At 35.4% G+C, this 20,277-nt stretch overlaps 1 protein-coding gene across 3 annotated transcripts in view; it reads left to right on the top strand.

Annotated features, from left to right (window-relative positions):
- Nucleotides 1-20,277, top strand: part of ADGRA1 (adhesion G protein-coupled receptor A1) — a 286,657-nt gene that overhangs the window by 107,615 nt on the left and 158,765 nt on the right. For 2 of the 3 annotated variants that reach the window (XM_074831007.1, XM_074831006.1), the window contains exons 5-6: nucleotides 5,335-5,406; nucleotides 6,144-6,307. In XM_074831007.1, coding sequence (XP_074687108.1) covers nucleotides 5,335-5,406; nucleotides 6,144-6,307 — 236 coding nt within the window. Of the gene's footprint in view, nucleotides 1-5,334; nucleotides 5,407-6,143; nucleotides 6,308-19,322; nucleotides 19,388-20,277 lie in introns of those variants that run through there. The other variant, XM_074831008.1, reaches the window with a different exon arrangement.

Here is a 20,277-nt window from a genome sequence, read left to right as displayed (position 1 = left end):
TCTCTCTACTACTTTGATTTTTTAAAAACTTTAATTCTTTTTTCAAGATTTAAGATTTGGTTATTGATCCATTTAATCTATCTTCCATTTTTCTTATTTATTTCTTATTAATTTCAGAAGTCAGAGGAAATCAGAGGCAAATTAATAGATGAGTCTAAATTAATAGATGAGTCAAATTAATAGATGAGTCTAAATTCCCCTTTCATCTGAAGTAAATCAGTTCATGATTGCTATGTCAAAAGTTATGACTTTCTCTTTTGTTGGGACTGTCTTCCTTACCAAACCAAACTCAGGAGTACCATTACTCTTCTTGGGTCAGTGATTATTTTGTGAAGAAATACAACCACAATCTCAATCAAGAGGAACTGTTCCCTGCCATTCATAGTATCATTTGTTCCGTGATCTCAGAAACCTCATATAATGACATAATACTGATGGTAATTGTTTGAGCTGGTATCTCAATTTACCTCCAGTATAAGAACTGGTGATTGTTGACTGCAAGCTAATGCCACCTGGTACTTTTCTAACACTTTCTAGCTTTTTCCCCTTGGAAGCTGATACGAACTTCCCAGAATCAAACCTTTTAAACTTGTTTGAAATGCAGTAAGTCACCTTTCTGTTACTACTGATACCTCTGAATTGTGTTTACTTGTGATTTCAGGGATATGAGAAAGCTGTTCACTGAAACATGTAGTGTAACATCAGTGTATGTAATTTTACCAAGGAAAAGATGGCAAGTTCTTAAACATGGAACTTGTTTCAGAGCATCAAATGTGGTTTAGATTATGGAAGGGGCAATATAAAGATATATGCATATGCATTGGTTTATGCAGTTGTTGACTGTGGTAATTAGAGCTGTCCTGTGTTACATTAGCAGAGATGAAGTACAGAAGTATCTCTGCAGGCTGTTATCAAAACCAGTAGGGAGAGCCATGAGTCCACTGGAAGGAGGAAAGGACATGAATCTTTTCATGCACCTTCTGTGAAGTAGAGATGAGATTTTCTTATACTGTTTACAAGCACAAATACCAGGTGGAACAAAATAACAGTGTGTTTCACTCAACCTTGTAAGTCTAATTCAGTTTGAAAAAATGGAATTAGAGCTGAAAAATCAGCTCTAGGCCTGAACTGACACAGAATGTTTAACCAAATGATGTGATGCATGTATCTAAACTGAATAGGGTAAAGGCATGTTTAAATACTTCACTAAAATGAAGGATGAGAACTTCCTGAGCTTTCAGGGATGATGCAAACACTCTTCAGAGGTCTTGGTGGTTTTGTGCAGTCTATTTTAGAACCGAACAACCTACAGGATTCTTGAGTTAAGAAAAATTAATTATTAGTATCATCTTTTTTTTTTTTTTTGTGAAAACATGCATACATAGAGAAACCACAAAAAATTCTAAGTCTCTTGATAATGTAGAAAAGAAGACTTTTACTCCGATTGCAGTCAGGATGTATATTTCGGTGAATAGGAATTGAATTTCAAGTTACTAATGAAATCTAAAATTTTACACAGCTCATGAAATTACTGCAGCCAGTGAGTTGTGATTATGTTCCTTGAGACTGATCTAAGTTTTACACCTTCTTGGATTTGATGATTTGTACTCTGGAAAATGATTCCAAAATGCTTTCACATCATATGACAGATGCAGCTGACAGTGCCTCAGACAGTATAAGAGAATATTTATTATGTCTTCTAAGATTTTAGCTTAACAATTCTAGTTTATATATTACCCTTTGTCCGTGTTTATGCTGTGATAAGGTGCACATATTCTAATTAGGAATGACTTAATTGAGTGCAACAAATCTTCCAAATCTCCTTTGGCCCCTCAGTGGCCATGTTTCAGTGCTTTATTCCAGAATTATATATGCAAATATATTTCTGCTAGGTAACAGAACTGCCATCTACATTAATTCTGTTTATATTTAATCTAAATATCAAGAGCTGTGGAGTAATGGGATGGTGCCACTGTACAGATATACCAGATATCGTTTCTTTAGTCCCTCGTAAGTTAGCTCTTCAGGCTCTGAAATGCTGCAGCCTTAAACCTGTTTCAGCTGCTGGATGTTCTTTTTGGAAGTTAGAAACAGAACTTAGTCCTTACTTCCAATTGTTTAGTTAAAGTATATCTGATTTGTTAAAGTATATCTGATTTATTAAAGTATATCTGATTTATTCGTCATGCTGCCTCTGAATCATCATCATCAGTTAGCTTTATGATATTATTATACCATAAATTCTTGTGTTACTTTCTTGCTGTCACTTTGTATGGTGCCAGAAATAAAGCACAAAACCAGTAACATAGTGAATCAAACAGACCCTACTTTAGCAACATCAAGAAAATATGCACTGTAACCTGCCCTCTCTGTATTTGTTGTTTTTTACCCCTCCTATCCCAGTCTTTTTACACGGAAGATCAATCTGTCACCCTTGCATTCAGCTTTTGCTTTTTGATACTGCTCATAAGAGTGAAACATCCTTCATATTCATATACTCCTGCTTCTACCTATATTTTGCCTCAAAATGGTCCTTTGAGACACATAACTCCCTTTGTTTTATGGCATTTGTCATTTATATTACAGCTTTTGGCAAAAGTGTTTTAATTTCTGTAAAAGCACAAGAGTATTTGGTATATGAAAAAAAAAGTGTAGGACCTTATACGTAAGACTAAAATGTTTTACCTCTAATATAACAGAAAGAACATATTTCTGTTAATGGAGTAAGTTAATGGCATAGTAAGTGCTATCAGCTTTGGAGTGCATTAATTTGTTATGTTTGAAATGTTTGCAAACTAGGTGATACAGATGTTTTTAGAACAAATGTCCTTTTAAATCAAGCTAAAGTGGGTTTTTAAGATATCTGAGATGGTGGAATTTCACAACACTGTGCATTTGGAGATAGTTTAATATTCACATCAATGATGTGAACTGACATAACCAGGGACTTGCAGGGTGCTGCAGATATCTAGCTTAGAAATGCATGTGTTATTGGGGTGATTTGAGTAGATTTATGAAAGTTTTGTTAGAGAAGCTATTCCCACAATTGGAGATCCAGATATTGAAAATATGTGTTTCTTAGGCATAGAAATTTATTGCTTTATGACTTATACAGCCCTGTGAACATGATCCTAGTTTGCGAATTATTAGTAGTAATATGGAAACTTCAAACTAGGTCATTGCCAGAAGAATATGAAAGAATATGAAAAATTGGCTTGCTGGCTTTGTGCTGACTTTTGAACTGTCAGGAACTCAATTATTCCAGCACTTGGCAAAACCACTGAAGAAAAGGGTTACATACTTCTCTGTCCTGATAAAAAGAAACCAAAAATCTGTACATGGAATGTGAGTCAGGGATTTTTAGGTTAACACAGTGTAGGTCAGTTCTGGCTAGGTATCTTGGTAGATTTGGTAGGACTTGTAAAATGTGCATAGATTCAGTAAACACAGAATGGGCACCACTGCCCATGCATCTGCTGAATCCTGCTACATCAGCTGTGGAAATTACTTAGTTTTTCTGTTTCCTAAAATATTGACCAGACATAAAGCCTTCCTTTGGTCCAAATGTAATTACTAAACTTCAGACTTGATGTTCTATTAGTTTTGCTGTATGAAGCCTGGCTAGCTGTTTAAGGGAAAAGCTGGGATTTGCATCAGATTGGAGATGTTGTCATACTGCAGTGGGGTAAGGCAAAGAAAAACCCTGTATTTCTGCCTTCTGGCTGCCATCCATACAAAGCTACACAGATTGCTGTCTCCATCCTTCAGTTCAGCATGATGGTCCTCTGTCAGTAAGTTTATACTACTGTAGCTGCTTTCATATTAGTGGAACCACTTCTCATTTACTTCAGTGTAAATGTCAGGGTTATCAGTTTCTGATTTAGTCTGTTTAACGTCCCAGTTCACTGAGCTGCTTCAGCATATGCCTTGTCAATAAACACATGAGTAGATCCATTTAATTTTAAGTAAAGAGGTAACTGAGTCTTTCTGAAATGCTCAGTATTTTTAATTCTTGTTGATATATCCAAAATAGAAATAGGTAGCCAAGGCAAACATTCATTTCCACCTTTAGACATACCCACACTTTTTTTTCATGATTTCAGTGGTGAAAAATTGTGTACAAAAATAAGATTAGTTATTGTTTCAAGAATGATCCATCAGTTTCTTAAAGTAATTTATAAATTAGCAATATTTTATCTTCTTTCTTGATTTCATTCATCCATATGTATCTGTACAGGTTTCTGTAGAAAGCACGATTCTTGGTTTTTTTGTTCTTTACTTTATATAACTGGTTCAGATCTTCTATAGCTTGGTATATATCTCAGGACATTGCTCCTGATCTGAACTTGTATCTTCAGTTTAGTATACCTTCTTTACTTTGTTAGACATAAGAGAAGTAAAGTCAGTAATTATAAAAACACCCTTTTTAATGAAAAAGTAGTGAAACCATTTTCTTTGCCAGTCTACATTTTTTTTTCTATATGTAACAACACATCTCCAGTGAAGAGATCTGAAATTTCACTGATAGCTGAAATTTTGTAGCCATCCTTGAATTCAGACATGTAGGTTTCAGGCATTAGACAGAAAGGAACATGTATCAGTATTTCAAAAGTAGGTAATTCAGATGCTGTGGAATGTTAATCTTGGATACTGCACTAATTTTTCAGTGTACTAGTACAGAAAAAGCATTACTTGAAATTAAGCATCTACCTTTTATACTATTAAGGCACTGGCAGAGCAATACTGTTAGACTAGGCAAAATTAAATTGCCTCTGCAAGTATTCAGCCTAATCCATACAGCCATCAAGTAAAGAAATAGTAAAACAGTAGCTAAAATGTAAATGTCCTTAATATAAAGATGGAAAAAATCAGTTTCTTTATAGTCCTTTGGAATAAAACTATTTGTGTAGTTACTTTGAAAACTCATTACTATTTTAAGGAATTGCTTGAATTCTTCTGAGCATTACTGAATAAAGATACTGTTTTCATTTCTTTACCTTGAAGTGGCATTCCACACATACTATAAAAATACAACATAGGTCTCACTGACTATGATTGTATTAATATCTTCCCTTAAATTCTAGAATTCTATTCTATTAAATATGTAGAAATATTCCTCTTTATTAGACCCAAGTGAATTGTATATATACCTGTTCTGAAATTAAAAGAAGTAAAAGTGTATGATTTGATTTGAATATTACTGTCATTTATGAAAATGCAATGTACAAATTTAAATATCTGTTTACTGTTAAGAAAGCAGAATTTCTTAATTAGCATTGGGAAAATTATACTTCTTGTATTTGTTACACCTGACTGTAAATTGCTTTTTTCTAGGAATTTGTCAGGGAATATTTTTTCAAGTCTCATGAATGGACTTTTTTCTGAGCTGCTAGCTCTGAAAGCACTGTAAGTATCACTCCTTATATTTGAGGAAGACATTAGAATAAACATAGCAGAGTTGAATATGAATTCAAACAGGATTGTTTCTAGCAATGCATTCCAAATGTAGAGTATGCAGTATTTTGTTATCAGTGTCTGTCTCACTATTGGTGAGCTGCTATCTTCTACCTGTCCCAGTGAAATGGATAATGCTGACAACTTGACCCAGTTCCTGACTAGCCCTGTCTAGCCATCCTGGTTTTTGTCCTTTATGGTCTTATACCTTTCCATGTTTTCACACATTACATCGTATAATAACTCTAAATACAAAAAACTACTCATGTTAAATATTTTTCCTGCTATTATAATAACACTTCCCAGTTATTTGTATTAAATGTACCTCTCTGAGATTTAAAAGTATACTGGCTGCTTCCATGGTCAAGTTTCTACTTAAAAGAGTTTTTAGTAAGTGAAAGTATGTTACAGTATGACTTTCTACAGTAGCACATACTCAAATTTAATTCAGTAGTCAGTGATGCTGTTCTGTAACCAAAGCCACAATTTTGGCATAATGACTAGGAAGTCATTAACAATGGGACAATGTATATTAGTTGTCTCAGGATAACTTTATAATTATACATCCACATTTATGCATCTGTCTAGAATTAGCTCTCTTTGGAGTTAGATAATTTGAATCTAACAGAAGAACGTATATTTATGAAAATTGCATGTGTATCAGTTGTGATCTTTCTTTGCCTTTCTAGACATTTCAACACTGATTCACTCATCTGTGACTGTAATCTAAAATGGGTCTTGCAATGGGCCAGAAATGCTTCAGTTCGAATAGCAGAAGAAACAGTTTGTGCTTACCCCAGCGCTTTACAAGGACTGTCATTTCGTAACCTGAAGGAAAACCAGCTGATATGTGGTGAGCTGTACTCTCATTTAACAATACAAATTGAAGTGGAATCCAGAGAAAATATTAAAACCCAGAAATTATGCCAAAAAATAGAGTAATAAATCTGACTTGCTTATAGCCACAAGAAATTCAGGTATATGGCACAGAAAACACAACTAAGATTGAAAGAGAATTGTAAAAAAATACAAGTGTCTTATTTCATACAAAATTATATATATATATTTTGTGTATATATATATATTGCAATATATATATATTGCAGACTGTCCTGTCTATATATTAGGTAACATGTAATTACGATTTAAAACATTAATCCATGATGGTAGCGTTACATTGTATACTGCATGAAACTGTGGATTCCTACAGGGATTTATAGAATGTTCCTTTCAAGTTATATCTCTGACAGTGTGACATAAATGTCAGATGTCATTCTTGTATTTTTAATTTTTATAAACCTCTAACTGTACATTTTAGCACTGTGTCCTGGGAATGAATAGAATTTTTACAGTGAGCTTCAGTTAGGTGAAATCAGTGTTTGAAGATCTATAAGTGAATTGCTTTTTGGAAAAGATTTTTCACCATAGCAAAAATGACAGATATGGTTTGGGGAAGGAAACAAAAAAAAATACGAATGAGTAAAGAAAATTCATCTCTCAGAATACTGTCTAGCAAAGAGCAGTGCTAAAACAGAGATTTTAAAAGTAACGCATAATGCAGACAAAAAATCATTGCCTAAAATGATGCTGATGGGTTCCATAATCAGAAGTATAATTTCACACATACTTGATTAATCACAGAATCTTTGAATCTTTGACTTTCCTGAATGATAGAAAATTGCTGGGATGGTGACTTTGCTAATGTCTTACGGAAACAAAAAGAAATTCACACTTTATCCTAATAACCATGAGAGGAATGATGTGTGCTGCTGACACATTTATAGCAGAAGAGAGATCAGAGTTGACTGGAGTAATAAAAAATGTGGTTTTAACAGCAAATACAGATGTTTACAAGTTGGGAGAGATGTGAAAGGATGTGAATACCAGCTACAGATGGTCCATTGGCTGAATTGTTAAGGAAACACAGATACCTGTCTGGAGGCAAATAAAGAATGAGCCCTTGTGTCCAAAAGGCAGAGAATTTTCCAGTAGCCTGTATTACTGAACATTTGAAAATCTGCAATACTTCTCAAATATCAAGCTGCCATTTTATAGAGACCCAGCATGGGCATCTTCATAGAGATCCATTTCCCAGCAGGAAAAGGCTGCCTTCTGAAAATGCTGGAATGATCAGAACAGTTGATTAAAGACTGAACTGGTATTTCCAGGTTGCCAAAGAATATGAGCCTGTGAGTTTTATAGAGGAAATGAAAGCAATTGCTCAGAATTTTGTACTTTAATTCCTAGTACAACTTCTTACCACACCTCTGATACAGAATTTATAATGCCCATCTAGTTCTTACTGCTATTTATAATGTCCACAGAACACTTGACAAGGTTTGTAATGACTGCAAATAGCTTGATACTGCTTTTAATATCCGCAGAGAGCTTCATGGTGGTTATATTTGCTGAGCCTTCCACCAGCTCTGTAACGTCTGCCAGGTACTTCACAGTGCTCATAATATCTGTTGGGCAGCTCACAGTGCTCACAACATTTAGCCATTTCATTTTCAGTAACTGTATTTGAATTTAGGCATGATAGAAGGGTGTCTGATACCAAATTAATAACAGCTGTTGAGAATGTTTTAAAAATAATGTGTGTCAAAATATGCATAGAGCTAATCAAATTAAGCATATCGTAAAGAAAATATTAAGTGTTTTAAAAATTAAAAACTCCTACATGTGAACATCTTCCATAGTGTCGGACATTTGTACTTACAGTTAATGATCTTCCTTCTACATACTAGAAGACGTCATGAAGTATCACAGTCACAAAATGAGCAAAGAAAAGAGGAATGGAAGGGAAAAAATAAAAATAGAAGGGAAATGGCAAAGATCTTTCCAGGCAAGTTAGGGAATGAACCAAAAAGTCAAAGTATGTAGAGAGGAAAGAAGACAGTAGAAAAATTTCTTAATAACTACAGGAAGCCATTTGCTGTGAGCTTTTTAGATGTATTTTGTGTTTTTATGGGACAAGAAATCATCTTTCAAATTTCTTTCTGGCAAATCTTTCTCATGCCTCTGATAACTCACGATACCATAGTCACCTGTTGAAAACGGTTAAAAACCTGCTTTTGGGATTTTTATAAGAGTTAATTTAAGTAACTGCACAATTTTGGAATTCACAGGCTTCTGCTTGGATATTTCATTAACAGCTTATAAGAGCTACTTAAATCTTCTTTAACAAAAGTCTCCAACTCTCAGAAATGTTCAGCTATAAAACAATTTTTGACAATGTTGGAAATGAAGGCTAAAAAGTTAATTTGATGATAAAAGATAGTTTTGCCTTTGTCTTCTGCCTTAATTATGATGGACTGCAATGAATTCATAATGGTATGGATAGAGTATCTTTCTGAAAAATGATTGTGAAATTGGCTTCATGCAGTGCCTTGTTACTGTTTCTCCATGACTCCAAATAAAACTTACTCAATTTACAGGAGGAAGATTACATTTTCCTGAATACCAGTGCTATAAATTCCACCTGATAGGAGTCTGTGATTTTCCCTTGTGCACATCATCAGCAGAAATGGATTCTGTAGGCCAAATTCTTCACTCAGGGAAGACCTGTATTAGTTTTTGCTTTAAGGGGATTATGAAAGATTGCTCTTAAAGCTGGGTTTTGGTTATTTACACTGATGAATGAGGTATTGGAATTTAGTTTCTCAGTCTCAAAGCTGTATTGATGCTGTTGAACTAACAGCACTAAGTAGTAAAAGTTCAATTGTTCTGCAAATGACTCTGAAGCCTTTTTCTGTTAGAGAATGTTGACTCATCAAAACAGATGTTTGGAAGAGTGCTGACTTTCTTGTCTCTCCCAATTAGATTTTATTTAAAGTTTAGAAAGTAGTTGACATAATACCAATAATGTTTAGATAAATGATGTGGATTAAAACGATGTAAATATTTATGAAATTATACAAAAAATATTGGAAAGGTGAAAGTATAAAAATAATTTTATAGTGCTTTAAGATATTATTTATTTATTTCCACCACAAAGACAATTATCTAATTCTCCTGGGTCAGAACACTGTTTCTCATGCAGGTCTCCTACAAATTAAAGTATTGCTTTTGCATATACATTTTCTATACAGATGTTTCTAAATAAGTAATTGGGTCCATGATATCACCTTTTTTTAATTAAAAAAGAAATTGCTTCAAAAGTAAGAAAATATAAAGGGATATTAAGAAATATATTTTTAAGCTTAGAGTTTAATGCATTTATACATAATAAATTACATTCTTATTCCTTATCATTATGCATTTATCTGTGCAGAGAATGGATAGGTTTAGTTCTTCTCAGGTTTATGGAGTCTACTATCCTAGTCTTGGTCATGATATTGTTGCATGGACCTATAAAGCAGCCAGGTTAGAAGAACTATATGTGGTATCTTGTCAGTTTGCAGGAAGTCTAAATGTAGAAGTGCCTAGATTTTTTTCAAGTCACTTCAATCTACTTGACTAGATGGTTTGATATGTATACATCCGCACCATCTCATCACAGCACTTTCAGGCAGGTTAGTTTTGTCACACATCACCCTTCCTATTCCTGTTGTCCTTACCTTTCCTAGCAGTCTGCTGTAAGGCAGTCTGGCAGTGAGCCTGATCAGGTAATCTTTAACAGTCTTGAATGGCTCTCAGGGCATGTTAGGAGAGCTCATTCTAGCCCTTTGTGTCTGACTCTTTCATAAGGAATTGGCTAAATGTAATCCCCCAAAACTATGTTTACCTTCTTTATCTTTGTTGACGGAAAGCTATGCACAAGTCTTTTACTTGGAATAAATTAATCAGTTGTTTGTATCTTTATTATGCTTCTGCACTGAATTTTTCTGTTTCCTGCTTCCTTATTTGCTGTGTTGTATTGAATGTGAGCATATCTCCTTGCATGTTGAACTGCTTCAACATAGGACTATAGGACCAAAAGTTAAAAGATGTTCTAAGATACAGCATTATTTATTCACCTATACTGTACACATCTCTGAAAAACCCATGTTGTTGCAATAATTACAACCAACAAAGGCAAATGGAGACAATTAGCAAAGCTAATATTAATGAACGTTCTTCTTATACCACCTTCAGTCAACAAACTTCCAGAGTAAGGAAATAGTTATAAGCTCAAATGTTAAATGCATTTGTTTTAAGACGCAGTCTCAGGACAAAATATGGTGGGAATAGAACTTGCAAAGCACAGAGTAATGGCAAATTACAAAACAAAATATCGTAGCTGAGTCATTTTCCTTTCTTGTATTAACATGGCTGAGATAACATCTGTTTTTATATAGTGTGTCATCTACCTGAATGGGAGTAGGGTGGCCTCCTTAGGCTCAGGACCCTGTTTTTCAGAGGCTTTGAGGATTCAGAAGCTGGTTTTGAATTCTCTTGTTGCTCTAGGTGCTCCATGTTCATGAAAATCAACCGTAGTGCGTTTCACATGTCTTAGAGGAATTGTTACAGTATGTTATTTTGAAAGTATGTATTATGACAAAATGTGTATTCTATCCATGGGTAGTGCACCAGTTGGTTGTGATGAATAGAATTGTAACTGTTTACATCATACTTGTAGTGAGAAATTGTTTGGGTTGGTTCATAATTTACTTATAGCTTTAATAGTCAATTAGGACTTTCACTGCGGATGACAGGGAATGAGTACTCAAAATAGAGAACTGGAGTTTTGTCTGTATAAAATCTATATGATTAGGTTTCTAGAATGCCTTGGGGGGCTGTCTACTGAGAAAAGTGTTAACACTAAAGAATAGAAATCCATCCTACTGAAAATAGAGGTGAGAAAGAATGGAAGATAATAGCTACAAGTTGTGAGTGTGTTGTGGGTTAAAGTACTAACACAGTAATGGTTTTAGCAGCAAATCAAGATTTATTAATGACTAGCAGCACGTAATCATTAACCAATTTAAAGATTTACAAAATAATTCAGTAAAATATGTTATAATTAAAATAGCGACTTAACTACAGATTCAGGGATGACTATTCACTCTAACTTACTATACGGTACCTTAAATCGGTATATACATGCATGCGTGTTCACAAACACAAAACTATAGGCAAAAATACTTGGATCCAGTAAAATAAGTATGTACCCATACTAGTGAAAATAACTGTATATGCCCAAACACATTAGCAAGCAGAGAAAGAGAGTGGGTGAAAGAGAAGCTAGCTCAAAGTTAAAATTTCCCTTTTCTAGAGTTTGGAGTGAATACTCACAATGCCTCGGCATTCTTCAATGGGCGATAATTGTGACTCGAGTGGGTCGACTTTGCCCTGGCCTCCTGTTGGCCCTGACAGCAGACAGTACCTCAAGGATTTGATACCTGAGAGGCGTCCCAGCTCAGGGGTGATGCTGGTCACAGGTCCGTTGCAATCCAGGAGAACTCAAAGGGTCTCACTTGGGGTCGCAATTTATAGGGTCCAAGATAATTGACTTTTGTCAGATGCTTATTGCTCTGGCCTAGCTTGGACAATGGGGTGTTCTGGTGTTCTCACCGGGTACACAACAGCTTGATGGATGTGCAATTCTGTTATTGTTTTCCTTCAGCCACATCCGGGTACAGATGTACCAAGCTGTCAGAAGGTGATGGCCTGTTATAACCACTTCAAAACAGAGTAGGAGCCAGGCTTGTCAAAGGGGTGCCTTAATGTTCTGGTTCCCGACCATTAGTAGTCTTTACTTCCCCAGGTTGGTATGACCCATAAGAGGGATGGAGTCAGACCAAGCACTGAGCAGCACAGCACGTAGAGAGTGGGGAGGGGTGGGTGTAGAATTGCACTACCACAGTGTCCAGTGGTGTTTAAATTATTACTCAGTCTCTGAATTCTGTAAACTACCTTAGCTTAAAACATTAGTTCATGAGTGAAATTAGCAAGTTGTGACTCATAAAATATTATTGAAATGCGCTTTTTTGGTATAATAGGCTTCCTACTTAGGAAGGGAGAGTACTTCAAAGGGAGGGATACAAATCAAAGGAATAGATCCTTTTCTGGCTTCTGTGTTCTGCCATACAATTCATTAAATGTTTAATAGAAAATGTAAATAATATATCGTGAGGGAGGGGATATAGTTGTTAGGGAATTGTTTATACTTAACTAGCACCTTGTCTTTTGTAGTTTGCCTCACTTCACTGAGAATCAGAGTATTCATCCTCTAAAGGAGTAGAGTGAGGTTAAAATGTAAGCTCTTTCTGCTCTGATGCACTGTACCCATTCATATTGAAACTGGTGCAAAGCAAAAAAAGAAGACAGCACATTTATATTCTTTATGCACTCTTTCTACTTATGATCTTAGAGATATCTTGACCATTTAAGATCTAATTTCTTATATAGAAAGGTATGAAGCACTTTCATCATTACTTACCTACTGTCACATTTTCTAATCTGCATTTCTCACGCTTAAATAGCAGCAGAACATTAAGGCATATTTCTCTTGGGCTGCATGCAGCTCTCTAGTCTATTTTCACAGATAATTTTTTTTTTTCAATCTTACCGAAAATACTACAAAAATTCAGAACGTTCAAGGCATTTTAAATCAATTAGAGTAATACCATTGGGGAAAAAGAAGATTTTATTTTCTATACTTCCTGTATAAAGTACTTTATTTTTTTTGCTTGACATAGACTCTTAAAACACAGTGTGGCTTTAAATGCTTTCTCAGCAGTGGTGGAATAGTGATGTTTTACATACTATATATGTTGAAATGTACTTACAGTTTTACCTGATGTACTTGCCCTTCATCCCCAGCAGAGCAAGTCTGTTTCCACTGTCCAGTAGTAAGAACTTTGAAACAGTTATGTACTTTTAAAATGCCAAAATTAGAAAAAATAGATTGATATTGGGAAATTTTATCTTTGAAAGAAGACTTTTTCAGCATTTAAATTTAAGCCTAAAATCAGGTGAACGCATTCAGCCTTATTCTGCATCAGCTTTTAAGAATATTGTCAAATACTTTGTGCTAGGGATATTGGGTGAGAAATGAGATTTGAAGTTTCTTTTTTCATATGGTAACAAAAATCAAATACTTACATTGCCATTCGAGTCTTAAAATGACAATTCTGTATATATGTACATAGATTGTTCTTAAAAGTTTCCTTTCCCACGTAAAATATATTGCAATAACAAATACTGGCTCAACGTTAACAATTAACATTTTTTCTTCATTTATTTCTCTCAATGTACACAAAACATTTTTTTGGTCTCATTTGTTATTTACTTAAACTTAGGGATGGGCTTGACATCATTGTTGCAACCATTTTTTTTCTTCATTAACAAGTCATTCTTACTGCATTAACACAATGTAAATATTGAACTGTGAGGGTTTTTTCAGTGTGTGGTAACGGACTAAACTCAAATCACAAGTACAAAGAATGATGGATTAATTATCCAGATTTAGATTCCAGTCCTGCAGTTTCTTGGCAGCCTACAGATAGCCTGCTGCATTCATGCAGAGCATCATTGTCTTCAAGAATATGTGGGATCAAGACTTAAGCTCCAATCCTGCAGGGAGTGCATAATCATATGAATAGGTCTAATTATATTGAAATAGGAATATTCACATTGGTAACCTTTCACAGGATTAGGTTTTGCAAGGTATGGATAGTGATACAATTAGCTGTAGTTAAATCCTCTTAAATAAATAAATAATAAATAAATAAAATTTATATTTTACAATGTTAGCAATTCAAGAGTTTCTTTAATAACAAAATATGTGTAATAACAGAATGTCTATAAATCAAATAACATAACTGTACAGTTTGGATCTTTTAAAAATAGATGTGATAGATTCATTTTCTGTCAGGGCTGAATGGCCATTTTGTATATCAAAATTAACAATAATATAATGATACTCTAACCTTTTGGCTTCAAATTCTAGATTTCTCGTTCTAATATGATCAGCCTCGAACTGGGGAAAAAAATGAATATGTTGCCGTACATTTAGTATTAAACATTATTATCTAATTTCTTTAGTGGTAATTTAGATCACTGCTGCAAGATTTGGGGCACAAAGTTAATAATATTTAAAATGATTATTTGAGAAATTTAAAGGATGAAGTTTTACTACTATGTATTTTCTTGCATCTATGCTCACACATGAAAATATAGTTCAACAGAACTTTTCATCCCTGAAATCTTGCTGATTGAGATGCTGGAAATGTAACCAATTTGTTTTTCTTACCATAGCTTACTCTTAAACTACATCAGAGGATTTTAATATACAGTTGTGTCTTATTTTCTACATTGTTTTTGCCTGCTTGTTCCAAAAAACATGCTAAATAACTAAAGGAAAGTTTAGCTAAGATGTAGTGAGGAGAATATCAGCAAACTTAAGCCTCATTAATCTTCAGAACCTCTGCCTTGGAGAATTGACTGGCCATCTCCAAAAGCTAGTTGCTCATGAGCAAAGCAATGGTAAGACAGCCAGCCTTGACTAAGGCCCATGGGGTATCACGAAAGATAGATTCTTTATTCTTAACATGGTAACATGTACATTAAAAGACTGGGGTTAAATTTTATACTGGTAATTTCTAGATAAAATTATATAAGCTTCTTTAACCAAACCTATGTTAATATTGTCCAGTTAACAGCACTTACTAGTTTATTATAGTTAATCTTAATTGTTCTCATGGGAAAGTTCCTTACAAAGCCTCCATCCTAACATTCTCTGTTCTAATTAAGTGGAGTATAACATAGTGGTATTCCACTTTTTTTATAGCACATTCTATCATACAGCACTTTCTTTAATATATGTACAAAAATGGCTGTTGAGAGTTTCTGACACTGTCAGCTGGCCTGAGAGGAGTTTGGAATGGAAAATGTCATACAACGACTGGGACAAGTTCTTACTTCAACAGAACTGTCACTTGTCCAGCATCTTTTATGACTTTTACATTTCTTTTTTGTTTGGCATTCCTGCAGCCTGCTGGACTCTGGGCAATTAGAGGCAATCAGCTGCCACCCTTGGGACCTGCCTGCTGCCATGTTTCCATGGTTTAAGTGTGTAGTGATGATATGAAAATAAAAAGAAGGTGGCTAGTTGTGGTTAAGGTTTGGAAAGATGAGTGCTACCACTGCACTTCCCAGTTAAAGCTAATCAATATTTTTGTAGAGCTAGGTGCCTTACGTTGCCATTTTTATTAACTACAAGCTGTAATGAGTGTGCATAGCCATGAGTCTGCCAGCTTGCTTGCCACAAGGATAATTTGAGTAATCAAAATTAGCTTTCTAGAAATGGCTTCTAACATTTTTGCCAGTGAAGAAATTTGTGCTGATGAATCTTCCAATACCATAGCTGTCAATATGTCATGATCTTCAGGATTTGGCAAATAATGAAATGCCCCCCAGCTTCTAAAGTAGACTTCTGGGACAATTTGAGAATAGTGGCAGCAGTTATATTTGATCAGAAAGAAATCAGTGATGAAAAAATTTTTTGCCCTTTCTTTTACATTTCTGCTAGATATGCCAATGCAAGATGGGGGCTTTATTTTGCCTACATGCAGATAACATTTCTGATTAATTGATTAACTGGGCTGAACCCTTGCAATTCCTATTGTGGAAATTTTTCAAGTAACTGTTGCCATTTTACAAATTAATATTATGATATTTGGCATTTATATTAAATGCTATTAAGTGAAACCTCCTACCTTTGTATTTTTCTGCCTCTGCTTTCCTACCAAGTAAATCACTGCTATCATCAGTAAGTAAGAAAGTGTTTTTCCACTGCTCCCTCACTTAAAATGGTTGTAATGGACACAGCACGCATCAGTCCCTAGACCCAGTGCAAAAATAATAATAATTTACTTTCACAGGGGCTTATAAATCTGGGGGAAACTCCTGTAGGAAAAGGCAGGTTAAATAACTTTGTCATGGCTGGACTTGTCATCCACCTGCTGAATGCTGGCTGAAACTTGTATGGTTTGGATTTGCTAAAAGTGACTAGATTTGAATTCTACTTTTTCCAGCTCAGCCTTCTTTAGTTTCTACACATGTATAACTTAGTTTAATACATCTGAGAAGTTATGGAATTCAAGTGCTCCTCAGTGAGGCCGTCATCCAAAGCTTTGATTGTAGGTCTTCTTAGCATAACTGCACTGAATTTAATCTTGTGTTTTGTAGATATGGAGTATATTCATGAGGTTAGCTAACCCAGATAACGGAAGCACCAGTAGCAGTGGGCTGTGACAGCCTGGGCTTGCTGTACTTCTAACTCAGGATAAATCCTAGGATTGCTACTTCTGTTCAGCTCCCTGCAGCAGCATCTACATTCTTATCAGTGCCTCAGTCCACTGACTCTGCTATGCCTGTTCATGAGACATACACCCTTTCTCTCTCTTTTTCTCAGCTCTGACGGCTTTACAGAAGTTTGAAGGAGTAAAATGCAATATAAAATTTGTAATTTGAAGTAAACCAGCATACATGCTGAAATCTTGCTCTTTGGTTACTAGCTACCATTTCAGTGTAGCACTTAGCATTACAAAATAAATATAAACCTGAGATTTAATTATGCGATGTTGCAAAAAAATACATCAACTTTATGTTCCTGTCTGAAAAGCATGTATGACAGTGAAAGGCACTGAAAAAATAGTGTGGAATATGCCTTGCCTTGCCAGCATTATGAAGCTGGGGGAAATAATAAGCTATTACACAAACAGAAGCTCCACTTTTTATGCAGTGTCTGGTAGATGAATATCATAGAATTATGGAATCATAGAGTGGTTTAGGTTGGAAGGAACCTTAGAGATCATCTAGTTCCAACCTCCCTGCCCTGGGCAGGGACACCTTCCACTAGATCAGGTTGCTCAAAGCCCCGTCCAACCTGGCCTTGAACACTGCCAGGGAGGGGGCAGCCACAACTTCTTTGGGCAACCTGTTCCTGTGTCTCACCAGCCTCACAGTAAAGAATTTCTTCCTTCTATCTAACCTAAACCTGCCCTCTTCAGTTTATAACTGTTAGCCCTCATCCTATCCCTACACACCAGATAAAGAGTCCCTCCCCATCTTTCCTGTAGCCCCCTTTAAGTACTGGAAGGCTGCTATAAGGTCTCCCCAGAGCCTTCTCTTCTCCAGGCTGAACAACCCCAACTCTCTCAGCCTGTCCTCATAAGGGAGGAATATGATACAAAGCTTTCTTGTCCCAAGCCCAAAAGACTTATTTTGATGTGTTTAATACATGTTGGCATCTGTATTTCCTTGATATTATGTTAAAATTGGAGCCAGGCAAAGCTTTTATTAAAACTGAAGCTTGGCTCCAGTTCTGTATTCATTCTTGACTTCCTTGGCATATGGCACTGTCTGTGACCTTCTACACCAAACCTTTCGTTATTGTCAGCAAATTTTGCAGTACGGAAACTGGCGTTGGTGTACTGGCACCTCCCCTTCTTGGCAGAAACTGGCCTTCAGAGCAATTCAAATCACTCTCTTTTCTTCAGTTCCATTCAGTAAATATCAACAGCTATAATTTGCTGTGTCAGCAATTCAATTTTTGAAGTAATGTTTTTCAATTTGTTTTTCTTCATTTTCATCTGTCCTTTTTATTGGACCAGTTCCTTTACTTTGTCCTCACTTCCAGCTTTCCCCTACTGTGCTTTCAATGCACATTTCTTTCCCACTGAGATTGTATACAAATATTAGAGCTCTAACTCACACTTCTGTCAGTGGGATGTGCCTCACTCTGTAGGCACACTCAGTTCAAATAAAAAGCCCATTGGCAATACAATAAATCAAGTGATTAACAAGAAGCAAAATGCCAGCCTCTGGCTTTTTTCTGTCCCAAAAGCTTGTTCACTGTAGCAAACTGAATTTTCTACCAAGAGGCAGAAGTCAGTGGTGTATCCTGCGACATGAGGACTGTAATGCTGCACTGATGTGTGGGCAGCCTGGAGAAACCTGTGGATTTTCCTATTTCTGACTGTGTAAAAGCTGCCAGTATCAAACAAAGCCAGTTAATGAGGACCAGAAAATGTATAGCAGAAAACTGTGTTTATGGTAAACTGAACAGCAGAATGCACTGGTGTAGTAACCAGGATTATGCACTTAGTAGCTATTTAGCTGTAGAGAGTTCTGCTGCCCAGGTTATAGGCTGTGCAGCAGAAAATGCAACAAATGTGGCTGGAGGTAGGATGTACTTTCATTTTTTTTTGACCAGGTCTCCAATACTTTGTGCTGGTCATGCTGGCCAATGACTAGCCAACTTTCTGTGGTGTTTAGACAAATCTATTGTGTGGGCCAGCTTTTGTGTTTACAGATTTGCATTTGATCATTCATCTGGAAAGCAGTAGTGTCCATTCATTAGAAGTGCATACATTCTAAATGTGATCATATTGTATTTAAAATGTAACTAAAATACAGGTAGAAATGCATTTTATGTTAGGTCTTTTACAAGCATTTGTTTTCCATATATGTCCAGTGACAGCAGTATTTTCTTCACATTTTTCTCCTTTCCATCTTTTAAAACAGTAAACCAAAAAGATGGAAAGTTGAACTATCTTTAAAATCTCAAGAACTTAATTGTAAGTAAAAGACAGAAGGTATTTAATGTGTGTGTATGTGTGTGGGATAAATTGTTTTATAAAGATACTAAGGGCATACGCATTGGAACATTTCCTTAGAACTTCAGTGCACCTTGCTGTTTTTTAAGCTAATTGTTATTAAAATAATGTCTATTTTCTTTTTCAACTTTATATACATCTTGGGGCACTACATGCATTAAAATGTGCAGGGATATACTTTCTATGAGAAGGACTCTTAAGTGATATTCTAATTCAGTGGTCTTTGTGTAACCTGATTTCTCTTCCATATGTCCTCAGCATTCTAGTCTAGAGCTAATCTGAAATACAAGACTGGATCGCATAAAGACTCTGGCCTTCAGTCAACAAAACCCTTTTCTGCTGAGAAGTGAAAGATAAAGAAAAAGATGTAATTACTGTAATGACAGGTTAGACCTTTAGATTCATGCTGCAATCAGTGATTCCTGTGGTGCTTTGCTGCAATCATGGTTTAGTGCTGACTAGAGAGACAAGACAGGTAAAGACTGTAAAACACTCCAGCAGCCCTTGGTCTAAGTGCCTATAGGAGAGTCACACCTCTCATTTGCAGATGGTGGTGCTGGCTCCAAACTTGAGGACAGCAGAGTGGATTATCTTGGAAGGAGAATCTTGGAATATTTTTTGTGTGTGTAAAAATTAAGTAAATAAAATCTAATTTAGTGCCTCCTCTCCCAAGATACAATAATAAACTGTAAATTACTCTTAATCTTATAAGACTGATGTATCTGCCATACACACACATGTATATATATGAGCATCAGAGATGATATATATTTATTTGGTCTTTAGAAATCACATAATCAAAGAGAAAATTTCTGTTGTGTAGGGATATGCATTCCAGAGCTGTTATATCTCAAGTGCTGTCAAGTTGATGCCAAAATAATTCCAAATACTTTCAGAATTTCTTACTTCTTACCTTATTTGCAAAGTCAAGCTTGAAAACGTGTGTACAGCGTTAGTAAATACTTTCATTTTTATTCTGAATTTGAAGGAATGTTGGATTATGGATTTAAAATAAGTATTTCCATCTGATGCTGATGGAACTATACAATCATTTTATAGCCATTCAGGATAAAGGATATTGGCCCTAATCCTGAAACTCTGATTGATGCAATTAATCCTTATGTCTGTGAGCTGTGTCACTGAAATCAACTGGAACTTTTGCATGAGTAATAGTTGAAGAATCAGCCTCAGTCATTTAAATCATGATTATCCTTAGAAAACAACTGAAGATTAGCTCTGGTAATCATTTTTCTGTAGACATCACTGAGATTAAAAG

The sequence above is a fragment of the Strix aluco genome, chromosome 7, assembly GCF_031877795.1.
Source record: "Strix aluco isolate bStrAlu1 chromosome 7, bStrAlu1.hap1, whole genome shotgun sequence".
NCBI lineage: Eukaryota > Metazoa > Chordata > Aves > Strigiformes > Strigidae > Strix > Strix aluco.
Note: the sequence above shows the minus strand (reverse complement) of the source record. Positions and strands in the feature narration are given on the sequence as shown.